This window comes from Leptosomus discolor, chromosome 1, assembly GCF_034619465.1.
Source record: "Leptosomus discolor isolate bLepDis1 chromosome 1, bLepDis1.hap2, whole genome shotgun sequence".
In the NCBI taxonomy this organism is placed as follows: Eukaryota; Metazoa; Chordata; class Aves; order Leptosomiformes; family Leptosomidae; genus Leptosomus; species Leptosomus discolor.
In genome coordinates, this window is record NC_141391.1 from 101,351,432 (window position 1) to 101,371,027 (window position 19,596).

General features: G+C 43.0%; 1 protein-coding gene across 1 annotated transcript; it reads left to right on the forward strand.

Annotated features, from left to right (window-relative positions):
• The first annotated feature begins 12,509 nt into the window (after window positions 1-12,509).
• CLDN14 (claudin 14) lies at window positions 12,510-13,220 on the forward strand. Its single transcript, XM_009952644.1, has one exon. It carries the CDS (start codon window positions 12,510-12,512, stop codon window positions 13,218-13,220), a length of 711 nt encoding a protein of 236 aa, XP_009950946.1.
• The last annotated feature ends 6,376 nt before the right edge of the window (window positions 13,221-19,596 follow it).

A 19,596-nucleotide genomic window follows, 5' to 3' on the forward strand; every position in this document is an offset into this window, starting at 1 on the left:
GAGAGAGGTTGCTGCTTAGATTTCTTTCCTTTAAAAACAAAGGAAGAAGTGGAAGGTCTTCAAGTCTTTCAGTTTGGCAAAATGGAAAAAAAGTATTCCTTACTCCAGCTGACGCTCACATGTCATCCCAGGGCCATCCAGTGCTTTTACCGCCCTTGCTTTAAGGAGCTGCCAATGCCCCAGGCTCCTCACTAGAAGACGGCACCTGGAGCATGGGAGGTTCCTCTTGCTTCTCTGGGAGCGGGTGGAGAGTCACCTCCGCTGCCCCCGGCAGCACAGCCGGCTGCGCGGGAGATTGGAGAGGGCACCGCTGCTCCCAGGGACAGGATGATCCCGGCCACCACACATTCCCCTCGCAGACCCATTTGAGGCAGGGCTTGCCGTGGGCTGCAGCTCACCCACACTGGCTGCTGGCACCACTCACCTCTGAGCCAGGGAAAAAATCTGCAGCTACATTGGAACAAGAAAGAAATGAAAACAGATATGGAACATCAAGTCTATTTCTATTGGCACTGGCTGCCGGGCACAGTATATCAGCAGCCTCTAGTTCCCGAAATGTCCCTCCTTTGCAGATATTTACAGAGGCATTTGCAGCAGTCAACCGGATGGCACCTAAATGAATGAAAAATAAACCTACAGAATGGTATTTCCCATTCTTTGGAACACAGTAAAAGCGTCTCCTGTTCCTTTCAGCACCTATACTAGATACATTCATCAGCGCAGGAAAAGGCGCTGGCACATGCTTTAGGGAGACACATGTTCAAAGGAAACAAACCTGCATCACCCAGTAATTTCCAATTTAATACCCCCATCATTGTACATATTTTTGAAAGCCAGGCTACCAGCAGCTTGAATCGTTTTCTCCTGTATGATGCTGAGCCCTTTGGAAGACCTTTGCTTCCACAAGGTTTTGTGCTCTTTGTAGCACAAATTATTTGCCCTTGTTTAAAAAGATACTGTTTTTCCACTGCAACTCTTAGTCCTATTTGTATAGGTGACTTCCTGCGGTTAACACATCTGGTCTTAAGTGTAGAGCCATGTGTCATTTAAGGTTAGTAATAAACCAGTTCATCACAGACAGCGGTAGAGTGTCCAACCCCTTCTGGCTGGGAGGGGAAGAGGGCTACGAACTATGTGAGAAACAGGTGCCTGCTGGCATTGCATCATGCTGTGGTTCATCTGAGCTGGACTGAGGGACACTCCCCTTCCTTAGCTTTCAGATTTCACGTTCAGCTGATGAGGAGTAAAAAGCCATCGCATTGTGGAGAGCCAGCATTAGCCTTCAGACACCACTTAATCCTGTTTAAGGGGGTTTAAATATTATACAGGTCTGCTAAGCCCCCTCACAAGGGGTGAGTTTTCACCTAAAAAGTCCAGCTAATAAAAGGGCTCCCACCATCTGCTCACCACCCAGGAAACCAGCCAGGAGTGGGCACAGAAACAAATACTTCATGTGAGATGCAAAACAATCTGGATACAAACCAAGAATGGCCTGTGCTTTGTTTTAAATGAACACAGTTTCTCTGACTTATTATGATACTTTTATGATTCCATATAGACAGAAAGGATTAATTTCCCACTCATGTTCAGGGAATATGCATGCTAGCAGCCATTAGATGTAATTCATCACCTGTTTAAATCCCACATGCATCGACAGCAAAATTAAATTCTATTTCCTTTCAATGTTTAAATATCTCTAAAGATATTCCCCAATCCAGGAAAGCACTTAAACAAGTGCTTCACCTTAGGCACGTGAGTGGTTCTAGTGATGTCAAGTGCTTTTCTGGACAGGGCTGTGATCCATAGCAGATGTACACCTGCACCGTAGAACAAACACCGAGCAAATGCAGAAAAGTTAAGGCACCAGGGTACTAGAAACACACTTGATTATTTCTGAGGTCTTGCGATTTTGCTCCTGTCTGTGAGATTTTCAATTGGAAAAAAAAACAACCAACAAAACCAGGGAAATTAGCTATAGAAAGGCAACGTTTCAAAAGCACATAGTTCTCTTAGTCTCTTGGGGAAAATTTTACACAATCCTAGTTTCAAAATAATGTTAAGGCTGCAGAATTGAGCAATCATAAAAGTCAGGAAATTTAAAAAGTTAGTACGTGTCTTTCAATGTTAACTCAGCAATAGCAAATATATGTAGTGGGAGAAGTTTATACTTGCAATTTCTGTGTTAAATATAAACTTTAAAGTATTCTTGTTGACCATTAATAAGCAACATTAAATATATTGGGTATTTAATGTCTGTAAGAGGCATCTTAATCATAAGAATTTCCTGGCCTTGGAATTCAGAGGGCTTGGTTTTGAAATGTAAAATGTCACCGTTGTGTTGCTGAGTTATTTTGGCTTTTTTCTCATTTATGGGTGAAAGTCATCACTGGGAAAGAAAGGGAATTTCACCTGTGTTATAACACAATTCTCACATCAGAATAGTTTTGTGATGTTTATGAAAGGCTATGATTTATATAGTTAAGGAACTGACTTAATTTTGGGTTTGTTTTTTTTTTGAGAAGTAAGAACTTCTGTGGTAAAGAGACCACAGCGCTTCCCCCTTGCTGGCAAGAGAACTAAACCTCCCAAAACAAATGTGCTCTACCTGAATTAATAATACGGAGCTGTTCCACAAAATGTTTAAAATGCAGAATGATCTTTCCAGGCCAGATGTATGACTTTCTCAAATCTATGTGTCATGGTTTAACTTACCATGAAAACCTAAATACAGTGTGATGGTAGTGTTTAGATAAGACAGATGTAGAGTGCAGCACAGGCTTGGTATTGCAGAAACGCTGATCCTTATAAATGAGCTGTATTGCGCTCTGGGATTTTCCTGGCTGAGTCTTTCAAAATCCAGGCTAGATTAAATCATCACAGCTGGGGAGAAAATATTAAGAGTTAAATAACTACTTTATGAGGGTTGTAAGAGTGTGAAAGTTTTAAGAAGTTAAATAATTACAGCACTCTCTGAGAGCTATGGGAAAGACGAATGAGCATGGCCCACAGTCCTACTTATTCTGATGTTGTCCTGAAAGACAAATGAAAATGTCAAAGGTGTGGGGAGAATTTCACATGTGACCAAAGATGTAGCTATCAAAGCAAATACAGGTCAAGGTGAGGCAGTGAGGAGTCCCGTACATGCTCAGCTCAAAGGAAAGATGATGCTTTGAACTCAGTGCTTCCATCAATTTTTATGTTATGTTTAGTGCCCCAGGTCTTGTGCAGTAAGTCACAAGCTCTCTGTTAGTCAGCTGTCAGCTTGTTTGTTAATGGAACTAAGCCAACCTGGGAATAAAATATGTCTCCTGTTAAGCTGTGCAAGTGTAAGGACCTAAAACTTTATGTAAAATCTCCACAACTGTGTCACAGGTACAAAGTTACGGGAAACACCTAAGGGAGAATAAGATACTTGTATTGTGTTTCATTCCAATGTATCATACCCTTAATCAGGTGGACGCTGGGGGAGCTGCTCTCTGCTTACACCAACACGAGTGAGCTCGAACCCGTTCTCGGATGTGTCTTCAGTGCACCCAAGTGTTGTGTAAGCAAGAACGGGGATATTTGGATATTGATCTGGGGCTGCCAAATGTCTGCCCAGAAGCGCACTCGCAGCAGCATTGCCAGCCACCCCACTGGGGTCTGCGAAACCTGGGCAAGTGGCGCTTTGTGCATATAGACCCCTTATGCAGCACAGGTGCCACCAGTCCCTTGCGCTGCCCATCTATTCAGGCTAGGTGCATTTTCTGCAACATACACAGACATATAGGATACACTGCTCAGAGATCGCCCATATTTCTGTCTGGGAGATGTGAGTGAACAGGAAATGCCCATGCGGCTGTGGGCAGTTGGGATGAAAGCTTACTGGGCCAAGGCTGGGGAAGATGGGAGAGGCAAAGGGTGCCCTGAGTCCATGCACACGGAAATCATGAGGACATGTCCTGCTGACTCCAGGCAGCTTATCTTGGATCCAGCAAATGGTCCTTCCCCTTCCCCCTCCTCCCTCCACTTTGTGGCTGCTGAGTGAAGCATGGCAGCCCAGATCTTATTTCAGGTTTTGCGATGGCGCATACTTTCTCCCTTAGATCTTTCAACGAGAGAGTACCAGCCTCTCCATGTGGGACCGCTAACGCCCGTGGGACTGAGCCCAGAGGCAGGGGGTCAGGAGGGGCAGGCTGGCTGTGCTGCCAGCCGTTGTGTCTGGAAAACCATCATCAATCCCAGGAATGAGAAGATAACTGAAGATGCAGACACCTCGCAGGTTACGCTACCAACAACCTAGTAAATTTGATTTCAGTCTTTAACAAAATAATGGTTCAAATATTTGGAAGGAGTTCCTCAAACCACCTGTATCATAGTATAACACTGACCAGGAGCAATAAACATGAAGATTTTGCAATACAATGTTCGGTGTCAGTCTGAGTAGCACAATCTGTTTCTGAGATCAGTCTGTGTAACAGCTGAAGGGTCAAAGACAGCATAAAGCACAATATATCACAGAGCCTTGCAACAAAGGTGAAACTAAATTGGGCTGAAAACTATTTTAAGCACTACTAAGTAACATAAATAGCAAGAGAGCAGGGGGCAGAAGGAGAAGAGGGAGAGAGCCCAGGTGAGACACGGGTAATAAAAAGGGTATGATAACTCTCAATAGGTATTTGCAGGGAAAACACATTAGCAAGGTAATTTGTTTAGGCTGATTCAAGGAAATATGGCTGGGAGAAAGAGTACAAGGATTCGGTTTGGCTCTTAGGGTGTATTTCTAAACTGTGAAGTGCAGCAGACTGTACAGCAGTCTGCCACGGGAAATGTTAGAGAAACTCCGAGGCTTGAGTCATTTAAAAACTGACTGGGCAAAATCACCCAAGAATAATCTGGAGGGAAATGCTCATGCAACTGGCAGGCTGTGTGAGCACAACGGTCTCTGGTCATAAATTATAGTAACTCGGATACAATAGGTAGCCAGCAAGATGCATGAAATGCTAATGAGGGAACAGAGCTCCAAACCTCTGCCTCCCAAGCTCCCAGAAGCCAAATACTGTGTCGGTGTAAATTGGTGTAGCTCCATTCCCTTCACTGAGTGACGATGCATGGATTTATGCTAGCTGAGAGCCTGGCCCAAGGGCTTCTGACCTTCGAGCTAAAATAGCTCCATCATCTCATGGTATTCCCAGGTAATAAATACTCTGATTTAGCTGTTAGGCTTTCATAATCTGACTGGGCAGCGATTAATTTACCAGCTCGCGCTTGCAGACAGGAATCTCCAGGGCACAGAGCCCCCCGTAAGCTCTGCGTCATTCCAGCTGCAACCCTTTCTGCAGATGTGGTGGCCTTATAATCTGAGGGCCTGATAAAAGGCCAGCCTACGCACAGACTTCCCTGGTTCCAGCAGATCGTGTTCCAAAAATGGATATGGTTGTTTCCAACAGGAGGCTACGGGGAGACTCTGATGTTGATTTGGCTACTTTTAGCCTGGAAGTAAAAGCATCCACAAAGACACCGGTACACAATCAATTAGAGTTTCTGTTCCCACGCTTCCTTGTTTTGCACAAAATTTTTTTACACACCAACATCATGCGTAAGTACTGGGATAAACTCTTATCTTGCCTTTTCCCTGTATATTTGCTTACAATAAAATGCTATATCAAGTTTACAGTAATGGCTTTGTGGTCTCACTGTAAAACATCAGAGTTTCAAACATTGATGAATTTACTCTCCGTTGAAATTATTTCCATTTTGTACCTGGAGAAGAAAAGACATAATTATCAGAAATGTCATCCAATGTTTAGTGTTTGGCAAGTGGAACCACGTACCTGATTTTCATAGTACTGAGTATTTCATAGCACTGAGTATTTCATAGCACGTTACCTTGTCTCATCTCCCACTGAATTTCTTCATTGTTATACTTGTCACGTCATACCCCCTGAAAATGAAATCTGGCACCCGTGATTGGCCCAACACTCCCCACGAGGTCTGGGAGTAATGTGGACGAAATATCCCCAACAGCAGCCTTGTTCAACTCATTTCCCTGAATACAACCCATTACTCCAGACTGAATGAGAAATGGGCTCTAAAGGAAAAAAGGCTGGTTTATCACGTACATATACAGTATTTCATAATGTTTGTGTGTTTGCAGATAGCTCCAAATTAAGATTACTTGGACATGTACTATTAACTCCAGCAGAGTTTCTTCCAAAGCTACAGTCAACATGTAAGCAGAGAGCCCATTATTTCTAGGGTGTTAAGCTGACTCATCTAGCAGTGTCCCACAGGCAAACAAACACCTCCTAGATTCAGTAAACCAATTTCAGTGAAAGGATTTACTTTCTGAAATGTTTTATAGTGTGTATTTGCTACAATGCCCTTTTAAGACGTTAATACTATAAATAAAGGGCAGAATTAAGTATCCACATTGCATTTAGAGTACACTTTATAAATGTATCATTCATCATATCCTCCTGTATGTTATACTATACAGAGGAGCCCCTACCACATTGTGGATGTTTATTATCTTTCAAAATAACTAATAACTTTGGATACATTCAGTAAAAAATGAGATCATGTGAGCTGCAAGTGGTCCGAGCACAAGAGTGTTTGTTCACATGCCAGCCAAATAGTAATATGCATACATCCCTTTGCCTGAACACATCAATCATGTTAATATAATCACAGTTTAGCTCTCAGATAATTTTGCATTTTCATTCTTTTTTCCATACCACAGATTTTATGGGTGGACATTAAGACCCTGTCATAGATGTGACAAATGATTTTAAGTTTCCAAGTTCTTAGAGCTTAAATTTGACTACCATAGAGTAGAGTTGAGCATTCGAAGGTTTCTCAAGCTAAGCATGCGAAACCCAAGCTGCTCAAAATCACGGAACTTTTGAAAGGTCTAGTCCAGATGAACATTGTTGGAAATACCTATATGTACAAGTTTGGAAATATATGCATATACATATGCACATACTTATACAAAAATTCTTGTTAGTGTCCCTTTGTCCCTTAACCCTGTGGCCTATTCATGCCATGCAAACTTTGTGTTGTAGTCCTCATCCCTGAGGCCTGGGATCAGGCACTGCCTGAAGCACTTCAGTGAGGACACCCGCTCCTCCCAGCTGCCCCTATCAGCCCCTGAGGGCAATTCATCCCACTGATGGTCTGAACTTGTCTCTGAAGGTACCTACCTCAGCCACTGGATATCTGGAGGACTCAGGCGATAAGACTGCAAAATCTGGGGAGTAAAATTTTCTCTGCGGGCTTTCTAGTTTTTCTGGGTCTGTTGGCTTTTACATAATTTCAGGGTGAAGATGAACCTTTTGGTTTGCACCTCTAAAAAAACCCCAAATAACACACCCAAAAAACTTAAATACTTCCATGACAGAAAAAAATTTGGGGTCCACTCAAGAACACTTCAAAGTGAGATAATTTTAAAGCCAGCAGCAACTGATGCAGACAGGATGGGTGACTGGTCTCAGGCAGGAACATGAATGGCAGTAACGCTGGTGGCTGACAGCACCCATAGCCAAGACAGACATCCGAAATGCTGCTCAGGCAGATTGCCCTGGCACACATGAGAAGGATCCCATCCATGCAGAAGGAAAAAACAAGGCAGCACAAGGCCAGTTACAACCCAATAGTGCCACAAAGGGAAAGTCCTGGAGGCTTTGTGAATCTGAGGAGGGGTCAAGGCTCCTCCTGCACATCTGGCGGAGCAGCAGCTGCGCTGCAGTGATCAATGTCAGCATTTGCCACGACAAGTTGTTTCACAGAGAGAGGGTGGGAGTAGGTGTGGGATAAGGGTTGGTTACAGTGAGCCTTTCAAGCTTTTGTTGATTTCCTAATCTCTTTTAAAAAATGAAAGGGGGGAAGAAAGAAAAGAATTTTGCTGTGAGCCCGGCAAGCCTTATTTCCCTTCAGATCTACCCACCCTCACCCACATACGTGGAGGGATATCTTACCAAGTGCAAAGTGCCAGTCAATTTTTTTCCCTAAAAACATTTCAGCAGGAGTTTTCAATGAAAGGGCCTGGGAAAGTGAAACAGCCCAACTCACAGTGTCGGAGCAGGTAACGTCACTTGCCTGTCTGGCAAACGTACTATCTGAGCATGCCTTAAAGCTCTGATCCAGCTGGCACTTAAGCATGGTCCCAACCTTAATGATTCAGGTTGTGTGAGATTAATCAAGCGTGTAAAAGGAGTGTATACTTAAGGGCCTGGCTCAGCTGAGGTCCACAACAGGGAGTACTTCAGGCCTGACTCTCCGCTGCTTTGTAGCTGGTAAGGATATCTGCAAAGGGCAACACCACATCACGCCACTTTGCAGTCCCAGTGCAGAGGCTGAAACAGCCAGATTTCTGGTGTTTCTGAGAGAATTGTTGCAGAATTTGAAGTGAAAACATATGTTGGTATGGGTGCACAAATAAATACCGAAATTACTGAATTAAAACTCGTTGGCAGAATCTTCTGCAGCCCAGGGGACAAGAGGCACCGCAGCCATAGTCTGCACGAGAAGAAACAATTCACAGGTCTGGAGAAAGGGCTTGGAAAGAGCAGAAACAAAAGGATATGGGTAGGGAAATAGTAAAATGAGAAACAATGAAAGAGACAGCAGTAAAACATGCATCTGTCATTTAAGCCTGGGTAAATACCCAGATTAGTGACATCAGTTTCTGCTGTTTATTTGGAGCTTACTTTGGAGCCATGTCTCCAAATGCAGCTGTGATACAGCCCAATGGAAACCACAACCAAGGATTTATCCCAGCTATGGTTGTTCTTGTACAACACAGGCATTAGGCAAAACTAAAGTTTGTATGGAAAAGTTGTCTTTTGAACCCTTGTGCTCATAAAAATAAAGCTGGCATGAGCTGGCAAAGCAAGTAAATTTGAAGTTTCACAGTTTCTCTTCACAAATTTTCACATCATTTTACAGTCACTCAGTGCTTAGATGGGCTTTGAAGGTCATGAAAACTAAACACACATGCTGTCTCTTGATCCATTTATAGGGCCTCGACATCAGGCTCCATCACCCCATGTACTGCAGTAAAGACGCTCACCAAGTCGGGTCTGTCGCAGGGGTTCAGTTCAGCTGGCCTACAGCTTCTCGCCAGTACAAGCCAAACTGCACCAAGAGGATGAAGACAAAATGATTTATCTGAGATGATGGGCTTGGACAAGAGCTCGTGAGGCTGCTGGTGTTGCTGCTGGAGGGGGTGCAAACAGACACCACAGCAGCTAAATGTGGGTTCCCCCAGCAGAAGCAGCTCACATCTCATGTACTCAGCAGCCACCAAGATGCGGGTGTCTGGCTGAGCAAGGCAAAGGCAGAGATGAGCCATTTCAGGAGAGTGCTAGGTTTGAGAAAGCTGTCTCTGCCTTCTCTGGCAGCTGTGCACTGTGCAGTTACACTACTCCTCCCCTTAGAAGTAACCATCCATTTTATCAACTTGCATTGTTTTTCACTGCTCCACAAAGGTTAGCTCTGGTTGGCTCGCTTTCTAAAAAAAAATGTTAACAAACACAGTCCATGCAGAAAAAATGACTTGTTTTTGTTGTTGCGTTTAACTAGGTCAGCCCATGAGAAATATCCAACCAGTCGCTCACCTGATCCCGCTGTGGTGGTCATGTTCCTTGCCTAACCCGTTAGGAACAAAGCTGTAAGGTGAGACGTTTTAACAAGGCCGTTGATGTTCTTGGAGATAAATGTGTTAAGTTACTGCTGGTTTTGCCACTTGCAAGCAGGGAAGGGAAGGCTGGTCCATAGCAGTTAAAGCGTTACTGAGCATCAGGGGCAGCTGGCATCTGCTGAGAAAGGCACATGGAAAACATGACGCCAAGCAAGCAGGGCTAATTAAGACCAGTTTCTTAAATTAGAAGGCTCTTAATGGCTAATGTTTAAAAATAACACCTTAATGACATCTAAAAATAGCTGCTGCTGAGCCCCAGAGTATTCTGACCTCCATTATATTGGGAGTCCATTTCCCGTGACTGGTGGTGTAAATCACATTTACCTTTTATATGCTGTTCTCTCTGGGATTAGCTGCAAAGCCTGATGCCTGACCTTGAAAGCCTATTTGCAAACATGCAAGAGTAACCTAGAGCACTCTTCTGAATGGTGTGCTATACACAGACATAATGTGCTGGCTAAGTAATTGGATAGAGTATAATCTCTGGTTGCACTCATCTGCAGACCTCCACAGGGAAAAATACTGAGGGAATGGGGGACTATCAGACCAGGCAGAAACCAGAGATGTGAAAGGTGGTGCAGGGATTAGTGCCTGGGACTGGGACACAGGAGACTTGAGCTCCATTTCCTGTTTGGTCACAGATTTCCTGTGCGACCTGGGTAGGTCCCTTGTCCTCCTGCTCTGCCCCAAAGCCATGTCTAGATCTCCCTGACCCTGGAGGGACTAGGATAAGTTTCCAAGGTGTGTGGCATGCTTAGATACAACAACAATATGCCTCACAGGAAATAAACAGTAATATAAAAAAGCAAAATACTGCTTAATGTATGAGCCAAATGCAAACAGTCTGGAAGGCAAATACATGTAAAGGACTTCTGGAGCTCTTACCCAAGCAAGCGGTGGGAACAGAAATAAAATATCTCCAGTACTGCTGGAGATAACCATTTGCTTACTTTTGCTGTGCTGCTTTGTGCTGTGCTTGGCCCTAACGTGTGTCCTATCATATCGCAATATGCTGTGATAGCTGGTACAAAGTGAGAAATCTGCAGCTTGACCTTCCCTGGCAGAATGCAGGCAGATCCCATGGCATGTACCTGGAACAATGATTTCTGATATAAAACACTCTGCATTTGTCTCACTATTTGCAAATTAGGCAGATTATTGCAACCACCACACAAACCTGGTTATTTTCATTTAAGCGTTATGTAAAGATTACCTGAATGGCCAGAAAGACCTAACAGTAGGAAAATGCCTTCCTAAAACTAGCCACACTAAAGGAAAGCTCATCTTTGCTTTTTATCTTCCCTTCCAGTCAGAGGGCTGGGTATTTCTCTGCAGATCCTGTCCAACATCGCATTCCTGCCCATCCTACGTCTGCACACAGCAGACACACTCCAAACAAAAGAAAAGGAACATGTGTAAGTACAAGGCTCTCAGCCTGCGTTGCTGTCCTGCCTAGCCACTATAATCCCTGTGCTTTTCAATTTTTTCCTTTCTTTCGGCACAATGTCCAAGGCAGATTCTGGGCTGTTTTGGGGCAAGACGCCCCATCCTGTTATTATGCAGAGATTGGTGCATGCCTCGATATGGTCTGGAGACAAACATCGGCACTTATGCACACCTCAAGCACTGCTGCCTCATTAGTGAGATAAGGGAAATGTAAACTAGCTTTCACTTTGCATTACTTTTTTGTTCTAATGGTCTTCGTTAGTTTGGCCAGATGGTTTTCCTCCCTTTGCCTGCTAAGGCCTGGTCCTGCAAACACTTATGCTTTCTTCTACGAACATGCGTTCAGCACATGCATGGGTCTTTGCAGAATTGGAGCCTAAATTTGTTTCTGTTTCTGAATCCCAAGTTGGATTTTGATGCAACGGTTATTTTCTATTTTAAAATATCAGGTTTCTGCCCACACACATAATGCGTGATGTATAACAGACCTTGCAAGGCAGCCATTGGAAAAGACCACTTAATCTGCAATTTATGCAGAAGGAAGAGTTACTATTCCTTGTTTTTCAGCTAGAATTTATATGCAACCAAACTGTGAAGGTGTTGCTCCTCAGAAGCTCCGTGATGTACATCTGGTTTCACATGCTGTCATTTCACCCACAACCTAAAACCATAAGCTGAAACTCCACAGAGGCTAATGAAAATTATTCCCTTTTGAGTTGCTTTATTAAAACGCAACCTCAAGAAATACTGGCAAGTCAGGAAAGCAACTTTAATCCAATACTTGTTATCCTCTTCCACAGGTTTTAAATCACTCTCTTTGCTCCTTACTTTGAGCAAATACACCCTTATTGTTTTCCTAGTCCTGCTCTGACCTTCTGGGAATGTTTTCATCGTGTAAAGCAACCTGCAGTTCCCTACTTTATAAATCTCATTCATTCAAAGTGTTAACACTAGCTAATTCTCTGCTTTAGAAAGGAAATCATGTTTGTTTTTCTGAAGAGTCTGCTGGGAAGAGGAATATTTGCATTTAAAATATTTTTTTCCATTTCATAAATTGTCTTGAGTTTTCTTCCCAGCGGGCAACAGAAGACTGTTTATATAAGTGAAGAGGGAAGCTTACTTTCCCATTACTTCCACAAAAGTACGATTAACAGCGATAACTATGCTAATTATTGCACTAACTGCACTTGGAATGCACCTTACTGGCTGGAAAGGTAATGCATTTGGGTAATAATTAACTTCTTTTTTCCTCAATTACCTTTTATTAGGAGAGCAGAAGGTGTCAAAGTAAAACAGCTGCATATCTTCCAAGAAAAGCTCGCGTTTTCCGAAGGAATTCAAGCGGAGGTGCTTAAGAAAACTAGGCAGGACAAACATTAACATGGCAAGCTCGGCTGTTCAGTTACTTGGCTTCTCTCTAAGCCTGCTCGGCCTAATTGGGACATTAATTGCTACCATTTTGCCACACTGGTGGCGAACGGCCCATGTAGGCACCAATATTATAACAGCTGTGGCCTATATGAAAGGGCTTTGGATGGAGTGCGTCTGGCACAGCACCGGCATCTACCAGTGCCAAGTCCACCGCTCCCAGCTGGCGCTGCCCCGTGACCTCCAAGCCGCCCGTGCCATGATGGTAATTTCCTGCGTCCTTTCCGCGCTGGCATGCGTGATTGCTGTCATCGGTATGAAGTGCACGCAGTGTGCCAAGGGGACTTCTGCCAAAGCCTCCATCGCGGTCTCTGGGGGGATCGTTTTCATCCTGGCTGGTCTTGCTTGCCTGGTACCTGTTTCTTGGACCACTAACGACGTCGTTACAGATTTCTACAACCCTCTGCTTCCCAGTGGGATGAAGTATGAGATAGGTCAAGCTCTTTACCTTGGCTTCATCTCTGCATCTTTGACGATCCTCGGTGGTGCTCTGCTGTGCACATCAAGCCAGTGTCGCGGGAACCAGACGCCTCACCACACGCAGCCCAGCAGCGTAAGAAGGACTGCTCCCTCCTATAGACCACCAACTGCCTACAAGGGAAACCATGCTTCTTCCCTGACATCTGCTTCCCATAGTGGCTACAGATTAAATGACTATGTGTGAGTTCCCTAAGATTTGCCTGCGGGACACAGCTGCTTTATAATTTCTGTGCATGGCATAAAACAAAGCTAAGATGACTTTTAATTCATAAGGGTTACGATACAAAGTTTACCATTGTTCACTTCTCCCTTTCCTTTCTTTCGGAAGAAAGAAAGAATGCAAACACAAAACTGCTTGCTACAAAACCTGGAAAATAATTACAAAGGAGGCTGTGATATTCCAGAGACAGCACATACCTGCCTACTTTCAATTACAGTTTCGCAGGCAGGCAGCTCAAGGGCAGTTTTGCTAAAAATAATGCTTTGGTTTGTAGTTTCTGCCCCGTGACAAGCACTAAAGCAGAGCTGGCCACAACTTGTTGTTTGAACAGTGTTCCAACAAAAGACGCCGTTTTGCCTAAAACGGAGAACTTCATGGAGAGACCCAGTGATTTTCAGCAGTGATTGCGTGCTAAGTTTCTCATTTCCATAATGCATGAATGTTTCGTTATGACACGGTATTAGTTTTGCTTTGACTTAACTTTTTGTTTATTTTTTTTTATAGTCCCTTGAAATATGAATGTCAATAATATTATGACAGATGTATTCGACAGCATGTTACAGCCAGTATTTTAAATTATACTATGTTTTGACCTTACAAAAATAAAATTTTAGAACATTTTTGAAACAAGATGATGCATCATAATGGAAACAAACCATCTCAGTGGATCAGGACTGGGTTTTTAGAAATGTCAGTAATAGAACAAAACTAGACATTTGATGTTAAACTTCTATTAAAAAAAATTAGAAAATTAAGAAAAAATTAAATATCAGAATTTGTCACAGAATGGGCATTTAGCTCTTTAGCTGACACACCATTCTGTACAATCTATACATTACATAGATCAGAAAAATGATTTCTAGAATCCCATCCCCAAACACCATGTAATGAAATGTACTCACTTCTTAAGCTCAGTCCTGGTGTTTTTTCCTGGGGTCCTGACTGAAGGTGCATTAGAGTTAGTAAGAACATTTCCATCTACTCCATCAACATTTGGGGAACTTCCATTCAGCCAGGTTTCAGGGCATAAAGCAGTCTCTGTGCCAGCAGAGGCTACACTCATGGACCATAACCATTACCTGTCAGGAGGAGTATAAACCCAAGATATTTACTTCTAAAATCCTTGCAAAAATGCCATCATTCGACAGATGTTCACACAATTAAAAAATGAACTAATGAACAAAGAACCCTAGCCCTCTCCATTTAATGTTACGGTGAAGCCTAGTGCAACACACACTATGGTACAACACCATCACAAAAAATAAAAGCACTAGATTCCTGTTAACCCCAGAAAGCTACAGGTCTCTCCAGAGCAAGATATGGACCAACACACTGACATTTAATACAGTTAAAAAAAAGTACTTCTAAGAACTGTGAGGCAACTACTCTTCGTATACTTCATTTGGCAAAAAGCCTGTTTGCAATTGCATTATCACCTGATTGGTAGCACCTCCAGAGCTGGGAAGCTTTCAGAATTTCCCCCGGTTTCACTCTGCATCTTCTTTTCTGTGGCTGATCACCTGACAGAGTGTTTTTCAGTGCTGGTGCAAGTTATCATTGTCACTGTTTTTAAAAATCAAAACAGCGTTCCTAGGCAATTTGCTGAGGCCAATAACAAACAGGATCTGGGACCAGGCCTTGGTGATCAAGGAGTAACAATCGTTTGTAAACTCCTGTTGTATTAACTGTAGCTATCACATATGATGTGGGAAAAAAAACATACTGAAACTTCACTGACACTGTAAACATCCTAATAACAGACTATGAGGTGCAAGGAATGGACAGACACTGCTTTGACAATGACTTCTTAGACAAGATGGAGTCAAACTGTCCATAGTCCATTACAGATTTTCTGGGATGCCTTTTTAGGACAAAAGGTAGCCTAATGAAGGTGGTCAGTTACGTAGGTTTTTTTCTGTATTTACGTTTCAATAGATCTAGCCAAATGGTTATGTACCAGCTTTGAACAAGGGGTTTGGACAGCCATGAATACTGGACCACAAGTCCAAGTGCAGCAAATGGGCTTGTGTCTCATTAGGTAGTATGTTTGCTCTATACTGATAAATTAATTCACTTGCCAAGGCGTTTGTGCGGTGGGAATACTTATGTGTAGTGCTATTCTTGCTGCATGAATTCCCAGCCAAGCAGGATACGTGACAGTAGTAAGAACAGTTTATAAAGTCCTGGCAAAAATACCTGGAAGTGCTCTGATGTCAATAAAGAGAGGGAAATGGTTTCTTTCACACGGGGTTGTGAACCAGTGGATCTCATTCCATGCTAAAACTGACATAAACTTCTGCTTCTTTCTTTTTTTAAGCTGCCATTTGAAACAAAAAGCATATCCATTCTAGCAGCCTTAGAGGTCCGGCTGCAACTACTCCAGACCAACATACGGGTTGATAGCCCAAGGTCCTCCCCTGCTCCCCTGCTGCCACGCAGAACAGTGGCCAGGCCTTGCTCTCTGCTTGCATGGAACAATCACTTGGTCATCAGTGGCATCAGTAAGTGACAGTGTCGAGGAAAGGGGCTGAGTGTCCTGAACCACCAAGGTGCTGTTTACGGGAATGTAAGGATTGGAGTAAGCGAGCATGGATTTCCCCTTTTGGCAGCAGGGAGACAGCTGGTCAGCAGGCGGGCACAGCTGCCCTGAAAACCAGCGCCTGAGACGCACCATGCTCTTCGCTGTCGGAAAACCAGGCAAAGCCACTGAGCAGACAGAAGCTCTCTGCATCATGAACTGTTTGGTATTTTTGCCCTGTTTTTTTTTCACAATGCCTCACTGCAGTGAGGTAAATGATAAACCATAACAAAAACGAACTCTTTTTTTTTCAAGAAATGTGGCTGAATCGACTAATAGGATGGGGAAATGAATAAATTCAGTAATTAGAAGTTTTGCTGATCTAAGACAAAAATTATCAGACTATTCCTACAATTAGCTGGTAATTAAGGTTTTTCACATCCTTGTATCAAGATTAATGGAAATTCTATTCCATCACACTTTTGCTGTTTATTTTTCCATATATGCCACAAGACGGTTTGTGTATGTTAGAAAGATAAGCAAGCATAAGGTGTTTCGTGAGGCCCAGGAGCAGCTTAAGAAGAGCTGAAAGCTTAGCCTTTTTTTTCCTCCCGATATGATCTACTAAAGGATATTATCTCTTCCTTGCATCCCTTGTGCTGCTGTGCAGCATAAGAAATATGTTATTTTTCACTTGTTTTCTTAAGAAACTATTCATATATCTTAGCCCACATGCTCTGATTATCCATATTCCTTTTCTTACCACTAAATGGGCACCTGGTCATGTTAATTCCGGGGTTAATTCACATCCTTTCCTGTTCTTCTGCTTATGACATCAGAAGACATGTTTGAACCTAGTAAGGCCTGATCCTGACCAAGCATAAATCAGAGGAAATCAGTTGAAGTCAAGTTACCCTTCTTTCTTCACACCAGATCTAGATGAGGTGTCCCCCTTCACTGAGAAACCTGCCAGTTTTTAAGTCAGTTCTCCAAACATCTGAATGTGCTTAAAATGGTCCACAGAGAAGAAAGACAAGATATACTGACCCCTCTCTTTTTTTTTTTTCCTTGAAGAAGGTTTCCTGGGGGAAAGGGTTGTTAATTTTATTTTCTGATTTAAGCATAAGGAAAACACATTCATTTCATTAGCTCACACTTGAAAGATCTTTGGTAAACAAACTATTAGAAAGTAGAGTGAATAAAAAAAGCGAATCAGTGTGCAGATCTGATCTGTTACAAGCATATGTATTTACTTCATATATATGTGTGGATATATAAAATGGTGAAATTCTGGCTCAATTGACTTTACTGAGGTCAGAATTTCACCCATAAGCTTATTATTATTGTCAATACTTCCAAGTCTATTATAGAGCTTTTAACTAAAAGGCCTCCAGAGCAAAGAGAATCAAAGTCACAGGAGTTTTGCCCTGTAAGAGAGACGGCAAGGAAAGACTTGCAATGGCCATTTCACAAAGTGTTTCATATTGAGCAGAGCGATTGTAACCAGTGGCATATATGACTGAGTCCTCCCTTCCACTCAAGTGAAGGACAATCAATTTTATTTTTAAAATGTCATAATCACTGGTATCGATCAATGCTCCCTAATGGGGATGCTCTCGAATCCATACTGGCTTGGATATTGCCATTTCCCTAGCAATTCAGGCTCAATTAGGCTGCCTTGCTAATGCATGTCAGCCTCATTTAATTGCTCTCAGGCTCGCGGTGTGAGAAAAGGGCAAGCTGACAGAGTAATCCCACACTTCCACTTTGCAGTGAGCTGCCTATTTGTTTTATTTGTTCACATTTTAATGGGCTAAGCACTTGTTATATGGAAAACACAGGAGAGCAAAAGTCAAGAAGTATTAATAAGCCTTGGAAAACAGAGTTAGAACTCAATTGCTTGTGCAAAGAATTGCTGATGTTTTCAGTACTTTGAAAAGTAGGTGGAATTTGTAGCTGATGAGGGTGCTGATAAGTAGCATTTATCTCATGGAAACCTCAGTAAAAACTGGGTGGAAGCAAAATGTCTTCTAACAGGCTACATCCTAGGGAAAATAACCTGTTTATTCACTGGTTGGCTGATGATAAGGTGGCAGAAGCAAACTCTAAAGGAAGCTGGTAATGAGCTGGGGATCATAGGGTTATGGTTTCTTCCACAACATTTAACATTAATATTAACAAATGTTAATAAATTAGGAGACAGGGGAAGAGAGTGATGGCAGCAAGCCAGCGGAAGGGAAATAGCCATGAAACACCTAAGATCTTCAGTCTGTGAAAGAAGTACGCGTGTATCTCACATTTCCCACAGTAGAGCCGTTGTGACCTGAGCCAAAGGCATCACCTGTGAGTACCAAAGTGCCTGGCTGCAGACAGAAACTCTTGGGCCTTTGCACCTAGACCTGAAACTAAATACTGGAGGAAGAAAAATGCAGATATGAGAGAAGTGAGGGAAAAGACCACCAGAGGGCTCCCTAGAACATGGGGCCCCCTCTATAGGTGGGTTATACGTGCCTGGCCACCCTACCACCTCCTGTCTGATGGCTGGGTTTGCTGGAGGAAAAAAGTCATCAGGCTAATGCTTGGAAGGTGGAGTGGAATCACTGCGCAAGTCTTGGATTGTCAGCTCCAAAACCCAATGCATATCTTGGGAATCAGACTCATATCCAACCGTAAGAGGCAGACTAAGGTTGCATTTTACTTTTGATTCTTTGCAAGTTTGTTATTGCAAGTGGTGGATGTTGCTAATCAAATGCCTGCTTGATATTTGGCAGAGGGGAGGCAAGGTGCATCCAACAGATTTTGGGTGCCCTGACTCCTTGGAGCCGGTGGCTCTGCCTAAGTGACCGCATTGTCTGGAGAGACCTGTGCTCCACCTGTGGGCTGGAGGAAGCTGCAGGATTCAGCCAACTTGATGCTGTCCTTCTGCTGCCAGCTAGGGGCTTTGGAGAAAGCACTGTCCTCAACATCACACCTGTAGTCCTGTCTCCTGGAAGAGGTAAGCGGCAGCACCTCATCTCCACAGCTCTGCAGTCTCGCTGTGTTTACTTGCAGAGCTGTGCCCGGTGCCGTGTCTGACAGCACTATAGTCAGAGAGCATGAAACATGAAAAAGACAATGTGAAAATAAGCTCACTCTTGTACTGGGGATACGGTTTCTTGCCTCTGTCTTTCTGTTTGTCACTGATTTCTTAAGTAAGTAAGTTTTTAATTTCCTAGGTGTGACAGGCCTCTCTCTTTTTCCTGGTCTCCTCTGCTCCAGATTCTCCAGGTTGCTTAGCTTATGAGTTTACTTCCCTTCTAGTTTTAAACTTGCTGAGGGCAGTGCACATGACTCAATTTACAGCAAAGAAAATGGAAACCACCCAAGACAGGCAAGGAGAAAGAACATGTGGGCTTCAGTCTGAGATTTTAGTTTAACTGGGCTGAAAATATTCCAACATTCCTACACAGACATACAGTTATCAGTGCTTGAAGACTATCAAATGGTAAAAGTGCTTAGAGAGGACACCTAGAAGTGCTCTGTGATTCGGTACTATTGTTGTTGAACAAAACGTTATCTGATCACTACACAAGGTAATAGATTTATCTGCTAAAGCTAGCTCTTACTTGTGTTCCTCTTCTACAAGTTGTTTTATTAGCATAATCTTGTATAACAGGTTTTAAGAAGACAAGAACGGCACTATTTATTTATTTATACAATTTTACTTGCTCAGCCAGCCTGGTGATCTGGCAAGCATTTAAGGCCCAAATCTGCAACATTATGGCCAACAGAATTTTTGCCAGAGCCAAATGGGAAACACCGAAACTACTAAATTTTTCTTTT

Coding starts and splice junctions, on each gene's coding strand:
- CLDN14 (XM_009952644.1), top strand. CDS start 12,510: ATGGCAAGCTCGGCTGTTCAGTTACTTGGCTTCTCTCTAAGCCTGCTC.